At 40.0% G+C, this 12,505-nt stretch overlaps 1 protein-coding gene across 2 annotated transcripts in view; it reads left to right on the forward strand.

The window, feature by feature from the left end:
- Positions 1-12,505, forward strand: part of rhpn1 (rhophilin, Rho GTPase binding protein 1) — a 53,443-nt gene that overhangs the window by 23,815 nt on the left and 17,123 nt on the right. For both annotated transcript variants that reach the window (XM_057841681.1, XM_057841682.1), the window contains exons 5-11: positions 100-175; positions 2,927-3,004; positions 3,245-3,369; positions 5,552-5,718; positions 10,924-11,111; positions 11,183-11,339; positions 11,705-11,821. In XM_057841681.1, coding sequence (XP_057697664.1) covers positions 100-175; positions 2,927-3,004; positions 3,245-3,369; positions 5,552-5,718; positions 10,924-11,111; positions 11,183-11,339; positions 11,705-11,821 — 908 coding nt within the window. The remainder of the gene's footprint in view (positions 1-99; positions 176-2,926; positions 3,005-3,244; positions 3,370-5,551; positions 5,719-10,923; positions 11,112-11,182; positions 11,340-11,704; positions 11,822-12,505) is intronic.

A 12,505-nucleotide genomic window follows, 5' to 3' on the forward strand; every position in this document is an offset into this window, starting at 1 on the left:
ATATTTGTTTCAGTCTTTGAAGTTTACAATTTTTTCAACCCTAACCATTCTACAGCACTGATTTTCACACAATGCATAATGATGTGCTATTATTTTCAGTGAGGCTGTGAATGTTCCCATGATCCCACTGGGGTTAAAAGAAACCAAGGAAGCTGACTTCACCATCCCGATTCAGGTGAACCTGGTTATACTATTTACATTTATTCAGTTAGTCCAGGGGTGAAAGTGACTTGCCGGAACCACCTGACTCTTTTTTTTTTTTTTTTTTTTTTTTTTTTGTTAATGGTGTGGAGGTCAAACCTCCTAAAACCACCGAAATGCAAAAAAAAATCATGGGTTCAATCCCGAGCTCTGGCCTGACAGTCTGGAGTTTGCTTGTTATCCCGTGCCTGCGTGGGTTTTCTCCGGGAGCTTCGGTTTCCCCCCACATCACAAAAACATGCATGGTAGGCTGATGGAACGCTCTAAATTGTCCCTGGTCCATTCGTCCCTGTGTGCACAAATGGTTGTTCGTCTCCTTGTGCCTTGTGATTGGCTGGCAACTGATTCTGGGTGTACTGCATACTGCCCATAGTTAGCTGGGATTGGCTCCAGCGCCCCAGTGACCCTCGTGAGGATTTGCGGCTCAGAAAATGAATGAATGAAATGTTTAACACATGCATTAAGCTACTGCACTACACTGGAAAATGGTATAAATGAGAAACTGATTTCCATACAGAATTGTATTTTTTCACTGATTTACAAAATTCCATCCAAAACTCTAATTTTTATATTTCCTCAAATCTAAAAGCAAAACCTCAATTTTAACTATTCAATAACATAGGATGTTCTTTAAAATTGAACATAATGTAAACATTGACTTTTTAAAAAATAAGCATACATTAACAAAAAAATAAGTACAAATAACATACATTATGCACAGTGAGATGGAATATATTTTGAAGACAAAGCAAACATTGATTTTTTTTTTTTATAAGGAAATAAATAAGTAGCCTTACATACATAAATGGACAAAAATAAGTCCAAAGTGCACATTGACATGGAAGATTAAAATAAAATTAACCTAATCAATTCTTCCCTTTCTCTTAAAGATCTGATCAATTTTCCGTTGCATTGCCCCTTTAATTCAACGAGCTTGTTTTTTTTCCCTCTTTTTGTTGTTCCAAAAAACTGAGAGGGCTCTGGCCGCAAACCAGCCCTCTCAAGCTCCTCTTCCGCTCATCTCAGTTCCCTGTTTTGCTGCCGACTCTCTTGGGGGAAAAAAACGTTCATTTTAAATCAGGGATAACTATCCTTGCTCATCTCGTGTCAATATGTCAGCCAATTGAACGGACGCAGAGTCCAGTTTTTTTTTTTTTTTTTTTTTTTTTTTTTCTGTTTGCATGTGCTCAGCGATGCGACTTGTCAGAGACGGACAGAGACGCTGTATGCTACGTAGAAGAAATAAATGAATGATAAATATCGGTGAAAACGGATGACGCAACACAAGGTCTTTATTAGGCTTGTTGTTAACACTTGTATATGTCGGAAAACACAGACAAGACTGAAAAAGCAGTTTCTGCCCTTGCACTCCTCTTTAAAAGAAACTGCTGTATTATAAGCAAAAACAACTCTTGAGTTTGATAGAACAATACTGTATGTCTACATGCTGCCATAGCAGACTCATGGTGCATTAAGCCCCTGAACTATTTTTATTATGTCCGTTTTACCCCGGAAACCCCCCTTTACAGATGTCGCGAAACCGCTTTTGTTTCAACCCAGCCATAAAACGAAGGTAATTAATTATATATATTATTCAAAATATCTGTCATTTTTAGCTAAGAATCATTAATTGATGTCGAATATTTCGTTTTTAAAAAAACTACTTTAAAAAATTATTCACTCCCATATTTTAAACTTTTAAACAAATTACGTCACAATGAAAAAATGGTGTCTGTAAATAAGCCACAGATATCTACCTCATAACTGTCGCTTAATTGTATTTTTTTTGTCACAGCCGCATTTTCCCCGATATGTTAGATGATAAATAATCGATCCAAAAAAAAAAAAAAGTGAAAAAAAACTTTTAAAGGGTAAATTCACAGCTGTGTCTTGACACTCAGTGATACATGCTACATGGAGTTTTTGGATCAAAACAAGGTAAGTAGGCGATAATATCTCGTTAAAGTCATGGCGTCTGTAATTCTGCTCTCGCGTGCTCTCAACTCCGGATAGGGTTTTGCTGTTTACATTTTTTTTTTTTAAATGCCCTCCTGTTCAAAATTTTTCTTCCCCCAGAAAATTGAGATTTTAAGCTTTCCAATGATGTATCACACATGCATATCGGACAATTTTGAAATTTGGCCGAAATGGGGGTCTCAGAGCGGAACATCAAGTCACCTGAGTGTTTTCCGCCATATGTAAATCTAACATGAGTAGATTGTCTCATTGGAGATAGCGTGTGTGGCAGCGTGGGAGGATTTGTTTTTTTTTTTTATAGTGTTTGGACAGTTGCCGTCCTATTTGCGGGATCAAAGCACCGAATGCCGGAACGGCGTTCCGCCTGAAAAGTTCATCCCGGTACGCCGTTCCGCCTCGTTCCGGCTCACTTTCACCTCTGAGTTAGTCTGATTATGAGGGAACTCGATGAAGACTTACGTTGTCGTACACTGTTGGCCAACCAAGTCCTATAACAGCTCTTTATCGTCATCGTCTTTTTTCGGGCAAATTATTCCATATTCTGTGTCAATGTTTCTCCTTTCTGGCCAAACTATCCCACACTCTGTAACTGTCAATGTACTGATGATGATGACAATGACAATAAATTCATTCATTCATTCATTCATTATGCTACAATTATTTCATACAAGCATACCACCCGCATCAAATAATTTAGGTGGTATATTTTTTTCCATTTTCTTAAAGACAATTGTGTTTTGACTTACAGGACTTCATCTGTGAGCACTATGGAGAGGACAGCTTACTCTATAAGAATGAGATAAAAGAGCTTATGGACCTCAGACAGGTTAAAAGACTTTTAGTACATTCACACATTTTGTACACCGTATGTAGTAATTATGAGTGTTGTAAAAGTGTTGAATTCAAGCTTCACTCATACAGCAATTATCAAATAGATTAAAGATTCCAACAACCAGTGAAAATATATTTCTTAGTCCTTTGAAGTATTTTGCATCTTAGACCAGAAAGGTTCTTGGAACCTAGATTTTAGTTTTGATGTATTTATTTATTTATTTATTTTGTCTAGGCTATGCGTACTCCCACTCGTAACCAGACTGGTTTAGAGTTACTGATGGAGTACTACAACCAATTGTACTATCTGGATCAACGGTTCTGTCCTCCACATAGGAATCTGGGTGTCCACTTCCAATGGTAAGAACCCCCCACCCTCTTTTTGATAAGTGAAAATCCTGAGAACGTTTTTCATTCAATATTTACTATGATATTTATATAATGAATCATGCACCAAGGACCAACTGTAATCAGTCTGAAAATAAAGCAGTGAATTAAGCAGATGAAAATAAAGTCACATGCAGAACGATTGGAATGGATATCTGTTTGTGAAACCAGGAGATACGATAATACCGATTGGCAAGCTCCACAATAGCGTACCGCACGAATGCTATTTTTAGACCTTGACGTCGCCTCGTAAAGCGGAAGTGGGAGATTATAGACACGACCTTGCATACAAGCCATTATATTTCTGCTAGTTTTCTCTGGTAATCTTTGAAAAACGAACATGCCGATTAAGCACTGCTGATATGGAACTTGTAGAAACGACTCTAGACATTACGATTTATCAAGGATCTTTTCTTTATACGTTACCCGAAACCAAAAACTCGGAGGAAAAAATGTGAAGAATGGATCAACTTGCGCGGACATTTAATGCCAGCAGGGTGAAGCCATTCACATTTGATATGCAGTAAACATTTTCTTGGATTGGCATGGTCCTCCAGAGGACAAAGAGGTAGACCATTTTGATATTTTTTATTTATTATTATTATTATTTTTTTTTTAGCTTGGCGTTTTGCCGTGCTGCTTGTGTCTGACAATGAATGACCTGAGAAGAATTTAAATGGTATCTGACTGCCACTGTTACGTTTTCTGTTGTTAAAAAAAAAAAAAAAAAAAAAAAAAAAAACACACTTTAGTAAGGGGGAGGTGTAAATATATTATAGAATTAAGATTTGTTATTTATGAAAAAATTAAAAGTGTTCGTTGGCTATCAACGAGTAGCATTTGCTATCGCTACACAAAAATAGCAATGTAAATTGCCCCCAAGAACAGTCAGAGACGTAAGACAACCAGAGAAAGACAGGCCATATGGTGGTAAAGTCCCTTTCTAAGGCCTGATTTATGCTATTCCGTTCTGTTGACGGCGGAGCGACGGCATAGACCTACGTCGTCATTGAACATTCGAAGTTCTGCGTCAAGGGAACGTGTTGCTCTGTAATTCACTACCAAGCCACTTGAGGGGCATGGCTTTGTCTTTGTACATTTTGGGGGACTCTTATCGAATTCCTTTAGTTCTCTTCCGGTCATAGATGGGAATGACAACAGGGATGTAACGTATGTATTTGCAGTTGCAGCAAATCAAGATTGAACAACAAATGTTGTGAATACAATGTTGAAGCATAGGCAACACAGAAGACGTTTGCGAATGTTTGAAAATGGTGGTGTTGTGCTGAACCGGAAGCAACGTTCTGAGCAGACACACAGTCCCCAGTCCTTTGACATTCACGTCAGGACGTGATGATGTGACGCATAGTCAGGATTTTGTGGAGGCGCACGTCAGGCTACAGTTTAGGGTTGTAATCCGGGTCTGTGATGACGGCTTATGTCACCGCAACGCAGAGGCGTGAATCTGCCTTTTTTAAAAAAAAAAAAGTTTTTTAACCTGTCCTGTTCAGCTGCTTGACGCAAAGAACGGGAATCTGAGTGTCCTATCGGTCTGAACAGTATTAATAGTTATCCCTTGTTTTTTGCGGTTAATGGGGACAAGAACCCGCCGCGATAAGTAAAAAACCGCGAAATACAATTGTACATTGTATAAGTACTATTGGTCTATTCCTCCTTACAAAACATATCAATTCAGTTGAGTTTGATCATGGTTGATGAGAATGGCTAGCCCACTCCAGATTATTCCTTATATTTGCCTCAAAAATCTGTTGGTAATAACTGGAATCCACGCAACCCTTATTTTTAACCTGATTCCCAGTACCAGGACCACAGCATGATGCAGGGTTCATACATGACCAAATTAAGTCACTTTTTAAGGACTTTCAAGACCAATTTTCTAGTTTTTTCCCAGTACTTTAAAACATTATCCCAATTATTACAATTTTTAGATTCTTTTTACGATGGCAAAAACAAAATATGGTGCCTACTCACAAGTATGCATATGTCTTCCAAAATGTAAGCTGCATATTCACTAAACAGTCCGCTCTATGGCCTCATTTACATGCACCGTTGTATGTGATCCACAAAGGTGCTTAGCATTGAACGACACTGTTTTGCACTTTTGAATTTTCAAAGGTTTTCATTTGTATCTCAGGTATGACTCTCTGACAGGCGTTCCATCATGTCAGCGTGCGTTGGCCTTTGAGAAGGGGAGTGTGTTGTTCAACATCGGTGCTTTGTACACACAAATCGGAGCGCGACAGGACCGCTCCACTAAAGCTGGCATAGACCGAGCTATAGATGCTTTTCAAAGAGCTGCAGGTACTGGTGAAAAAAAGCTTAATACACACTATAACTTCAAAATACTGTATACTTATTTATTTAAAGCATTGTATTTGTGCTGTAATTACATTAGTTCAGGGCAGTACAGTTTTTGGCTGCCATTTTAATTTTTCTCATTCTTTTTGGAGAAAAATCTTTTATAGTTTTAGTCATATTTTATTCATTTCAAAATGTGCTGGTCTTCGTCTATTTTCCGATGAAACAAAAAGTTTCCGTCTGTTTTAGTCGATGAATACCGTATTCAAATTGGTTTTGTCTGTAAAAATTCAAAGGTTAAAGTCTAATGAATTAAGAAAGGTTTTTAACAATTTTTAATGAACATTGACGATGAATACATATATTTTAGACCAGGGGTCTGCAACCCTGGTCCTCAAGAGCAGCTATCCAGCTTGTTTTCCATGTCTCCCTCCTTTAACGCACTTGAATCAAATTATCAACTCTTCAGCAAGCTCTGCAGGAGTCTGATAATGATCCTGATTATTTGATTCAGGTGTGTTAAAGGAGGGAGGCATGGAAAACAAGCTGGATAGTGGCTCTCGAGGTCCAGGGTTGCAGACCTCTGGTTTAGACCATTCTTAATCCTGGGTTCGATCGAACATTACAGGTTTAGTGATTAAAGCCTGAGTTATACTCCCGCGTTGCGGTGACGGCGTAGCGACTACGGCGTCATTCGACATTCGATAGTTCTGCGGTGAGGGAACGCGTTGCTCTGTAATTCACCGCCAAGCCACTAGAGGGATGTGGCGTTATGTTTGTACGGTTTTGGGGCATGATTGTTGACTACTTCCGCTAGTCGGAGAAAAAATAAACAATGCAAGATGGAACTCTTGAAAGTAAATATTCTGCTCATCAACACTGAATAAATATTGAACATACAAATGTTGACGGGCAGGCGACGCAGAAGACGGTTTCGAGGCGGTCTGGCCGACTTTTGATGCCGCACAGAGAGTTTTAGACTCGGGTGGAGAGAGCTAGCTGTGGCGGCTAGCTTCAAACTGGCGTCGAGCACTGCGTTCAAGGTCTGCAAAGCCCTCCAGCCTGATTTGTTTGCCGTGTCCAACAACCAGCCAGTGGGAAGCCATAGCAGATTTCTGGCGTCTAGGGAACTTCCCAAACTGCGTTGGGAGGCTTGATTTTAAGGTTATCATAAAAAGCACCGAGGCACTCTCAATCAGTGATGATGTATTGTGTGTGTGAACTGTCTGTTATTGAAAATTAAAGATTAAAACAACTCTTTTGACACCAAATCTGTGCTTTATTCTTCATATACTTGAAACATATGTACACAGTAAATGATGAAGTGCACCAACCAAAAATACGACATAAAGTGATAAAAAGTTGGCAGTTTTTGGCCGACTGTTTCACCGCTTCGTGTGGCCACTCGATTCCGACCACCCACGTCTCGGTGGTTCTTCCATTTATTTATTTTTTCGATCGCCGACCTTGCCATTTGGCAGTCACAATAATAATTTCTTGACGAGACTTGCTCTTCGATGATACTCCCGTCGGCTCGGTGCATTTTTGCGTGTAGAAAATAATGTTTGATTCTATTCTACAATGGCGGTGTTTTCGCCCGGAAACAACAGTCTGAACGGACCAATCACAGTCCGTTTTCGCTACGTCAATGCGTCTACGCGACGCGAAGGTTAGAAAAATCGAGAGGTGCGCGTCAGGCTACGGCGTAGGGTCGTAACTCGATTCTTCCTTGACGGCGTAGGTCTGACGCGGAAGTATAACTCGGCCTTAAGTCTGAGGTTCAGAGACTGCTTCAGGCATCTCTACATCAGGAATAGGGCTGGGAACCTCTTGGTACCTCACGATACGATACGGTACGATTTGCGATACAAAGCTCACGATATTGATGATCTCACGATATGGCGATATAACAATTAGCAATACATTGGTCAGGAAATCACCCTAGGATATTCTACAAAATAACTAAGAAATAGAAAAACAAACTATTTTCATCCATCTGCTGTACATTTATCACAAGTAAACATCCAATCCATTTGAACCGGGTGGGTGCCAGCGAATGAACCCCTCCCACTTCAAACGGACCCCTCCCACTTCTTTGGCCGTCAGTGGCAGCCAATGCCAGGCAACAAGGTAATTTTGGGCCATTTCAGCAGGTAATAACCTGTTGTTTTTCAGTCGCTTTCTGATAATTTGGGGCATTTTATGGGTCACTTCGGCTAGGTTCATACCGCAGGTCTTGATGCACAATTCTGATTTTTTTGTCATATCTGTTTTTTTTGGCGTGCCCATTCAGACTGCCTTTGTCCAGTGCCCGTTCAAGTATCTTGCATGCGCACTAATTCGCAGTCTGAGATGCGCTGAGCAAACTGACCCGCATGCGCAGGAGCATCAAAACAAATGACTACACACGCTGGCTCAATGTCATTGAAAGGTGATCATATTTTGATTTCCAAAAAGACGACATACTGTAAATATCAGACTTAAGTAATCCCCGTTTAGTCTTATATTCAAAGTTTATATGGATTGATAGAGTGCGTCCATCACACACACACACACACACACACCCACACGTGCATACACACGGTTTGCTCCGACTCTCGGCCGCGAAAGCAATCTTGAAGTACTGCTCATTTGGAGCACAGAGAGAAAACCGAGCATTCTCAGGCTTAGAACATCGCCCGTTTTATTTTTTATGACTGTTTTCAAGCCTAGCCCGCCGCGTTAAAGCTAGGCGCTAACACAGTTGCATCGCTACTGTTGCGCCCTGTCTATCTCGCTCTTTGCTGATGTAATTGCTGCATGAATTCCGCTTCGGGGGACTTGACAGTTCAGACCGCAGCCACATTCTGAAAAAATGTGGCCCAGATTGGATTTTAACCACATACGAAAGTGACCTAGATTGGATTTGAAGTGGTCCACTTTTATGCAACTTTTCCCGTTCAGACCATCAAGTTAATGCCTCACTTGAGTCAGAGAAAAACGAAAAAATCAGACTCGTGCTTTAAGACCTGCTGTATGAACCTAGCCTTCTTGTTGATTTTGGATTACAGAACAGGAAGTGACCCGGCAATCTCCCAAATGTACAGTATAGGCAGTGACTCAAACTCAACAGGAAGTAATTTGTAAAAGCCCTAAAATGAACAGAAAGTGACCTGTAAATGCCCCAAAAATCGGAAAGAGTGACTGAATGCTCTGGTTTTGAATGAAAGCGGTTCATTCGCCCTTCCCAGTCTTAATGGTGAGACACTAATATGGTGGAAGATTTTGGTTTCAACTTGTTCGTTCCTTTATTTATTTAAACATTTAAACCTCTGTCAAACGATATCTCGATTCTCGGCATGAGCGTATCGATAATCTTTTGGGATAAAAAAGTATCACGATTCCCTGATATTTTGTCACACCCTTAATTAGTAAAGATGAAAACATTAATTTTGACCTGTTTAAAACAAGCTGCCAAAATGACAAGAAATTTGAACGGGTATTCGCTTACTGTAGATATGAGCTTGTTAGCTTAGCTACATTGGCTATTTGCTTACTGTAGATATGAGCTTGTTAGCTTAGCTACATTGGTTTTGAAACAGTTGCTAATTCCGAAGGGGTTGGTGAATGCATATGTGAAACTCATTGGGTTCAGTACTTTTAATAAGAACCATTCGACACTCCATATCCAGGTTTAAGCACAAGCTGCCGAAATGTTTTTTCCCTAACATAACATGATGACATTAGCAGCGCAAACTAGCGAAAATTGTTTTTTGTTAACAAAATATTTCTACGATTTTTTCATGACGATGACGAACTAAAAACGTATCTGGAGAGACTAAAACATAACGAGACGGATTCCAGTTTTCGTCTGAGACGAGAACCAGACGAACATTTGCCATAGTTTCCGTCATAAGTTGACAATGGGTGACATTTTCTTATCATATGTGTAGTTAGCATGCATCGTAGCAGTGTTTGGTCGTGTCACTCAAAAAATGTTGCCCGCGGTCTACGTAAAATATATTTCATTCTTCTTTTGGTCTGATTACATTTCAAATATGACCATATATCATCGCGCCATTTCTGACCATTATGCCACGCTGCTGCTATTGTTAGTCACCAGTCACGGATGAGAGCGGGTGCAGCACGTCACATGAGTGGCACGACCAAAGACATCGAGGATACAGGCTGACTAACTACACTTACAATAAGCAAATGTCACACATTGTGAACATATGACGGAAACTATGTCGCATTTTCATCTCTTATCGTCAGAACATAACTAGCAAACATCTCGTAATGTTATAGCAGTGTTGTTTTCGTCAACAATGACAATAACGAAAATATTTCGTCGATGAGCAATTTGATGGTGACGAGAAAATAACGAGCCAAAAATGTGTTTTGGGAGACAAACATGATCAAACGAATGCCAGTTTTCGTCTGATAAGATGAGAACGAGACGAAAATCCGTTAAATTGCGCCCCGCTCCAACTCACCAGGCTTACTTGTTTTGAAACACACTTGGTAAGGTTTGTTTTCTTATCTTGGCAAGAGAGAATATGCAATGTTGCTTTAGCCTTTAAAGGTCTGTGCTGAGTGATCATCACACACTAAATGTAACTCAAAGAATTAGCATAGCATTCACATTCACAGTATCATTAGGCTAATGCTAGCAACAAGCGTCCTCTTAAACTCGGACTTTTTTTACATACAGTTCGTGGCATCCAGGTGGGTGCAATTAATTGAAAATAATGTACTGTTTTCCTGCTTAGTGTGTATTATTACCATGTTGGCGTTGCCCTTGTTGATACTACAATATATGCTCGTCTATCAATGATCATTCAAAATTGTTGGAAACGTTTACAGTATTTATTTATTTTTTGACTAAAACTTTTGAATTTTACAGATGAAAACATTCTGAGTAAACATCAACTCAAACTAGAAGAAATGAGTTTCCGTCAACAAAAACTAGACGAAGATGAACACATTTTGAAATGACTAAAATTTGACTAAGACCAATAATTGTTATCGTCCAAAAGACGAAGATGAAGAGGTGACATGAATAATACGGACATGCTCTCAAAATGTTACTTTTAAAATACAGCTACAATACAAAATGCTTGGTCAAAGTACTGTTGATTGTGTCTGTATATATATATATATATATATATGTATATATATATATTTTTTTTAATCTATTTCGATTTCTTCTCGTATGCACGTGTTTAGGTGCGTTTGATTATCTGAAAGAGAATTTCTCCAATGCACCAAGTCTAGACATGAGTGGGCCAGCACTGTGTATGTTAGTTCAGCTCATGGTTGCCCAAGTGCAGGAGTGTATCTTCGAATACATCATGCACACCACGCAGTACACCGAATTGATTTCCTTGCTGTGTCTGGCACAAGAGGCTGCACAGGTAAGCACACGTCTTTAGTTGATCTTTACTGTCCCTTTTGGCAACGTTTGGATTGACGTGTTTTTGTGAAGGTTTCAGATGTCTACCTGCTAGTGCAACAGACTATGTCACAGCCATTGATGAAGGACTATGTACCATTTTCGTGGGCATCTATGGTTCAGGTCAAATCTGAACATTTCCGTGCCCTCTCGCACTACTTTGCTGCTACAGTACTCTGTGACTGCAGGTGTAAGTAGTTTCAACCTAAGCAATGTACAACCCCAATTCCGACAAAGTTGCAACGTCATGTGATACATAAATAAAAACGGCAAAGAAGAATAATTTGCAAATCTAACCAACAATTTTCAACATAGCTTGTTGTTGTGACGGTAGCGGGGTGCTGGAGCCTATCCCAGTTGATTTCGTGCGAAAGGCGGACTACACTTTTAACTGGTCGCCAGTCAGTCATAGGGCAGACACAGACAATCTTAGTTTCATGCTTAGAACAGTCATTAATTCTAACAGAGACGGGCTCTTTGGAAATATACTGTGAATTTGCTCATGTACTATTGCTCTATGGAAATGCTAATATTTATATTTCCATGTGATTTTAGTCTCTGAAGAAGTCTACGAGGAAGCAGAAAAAGCTTTCCTCTACTTCTATGTCAGCACACCTGCAGGGCCACTGCCCTGCCAGATTTTAAGGGACCCAGAAAAAAGACAAAGGTTTGGTAAGTTCAGTAATTTAGAGTTAAAGGGCACCGCTGCTCAAAATTGTACCTTCCAAACTTGTTCGCTGTAATCACCTGATACTAGTGATGGGACGAAATGAGCCGAGGTTCCGAGGCTTGTGTCGAGTAATGGGAAGGGGGTTTCCACGAAGCTTGTAGCGAGGCGCGCTTCATTTCGGCAAAACCCGGAAATGATGACGTGGGAAGCCTCCCCGGCGGCTGGCGCCCGGCTGAATCTCATGAGTGCTTCGGAAGTGATCCAACGTTTGGCGCACATTGCAAAAACAGGACAGACTACGGTATAAATTGGTTGCAAAACGCAATGGCGATCGTCTGTTATCTCACATTTTGTGGATTTCGGGCTCCTGTACTTGTTACATCTGTGCACAACAGTGCAATCTTTTTTCGAGCCGTGTCCTTTGCTTGCGATGGAACCTGCGCGAAAAGAGCGATCCTCCCCTGTATGGGAACATTTTGATTTGATTGCTTTCAATAAGGTAAGGGAGAAAAACTACTTTAATATAAATGTGAGTGAGTATGTGTACCTATCTGAACCAAACATCAACAGAATGAACAATCCATTAGTGTACTGGGATGCACAAAAGAATACCTACCCAAATTTATATAAACTGGCACTCACATTTCTCTGCACCCCAGCTTCATCTGTGCCTTGTGAAAGAATAT

This window comes from Corythoichthys intestinalis, chromosome 7 (assembly GCF_030265065.1).
Source record: "Corythoichthys intestinalis isolate RoL2023-P3 chromosome 7, ASM3026506v1, whole genome shotgun sequence".
Lineage (NCBI taxonomy): Eukaryota > Metazoa > Chordata > Actinopteri > Syngnathiformes > Syngnathidae > Corythoichthys > Corythoichthys intestinalis.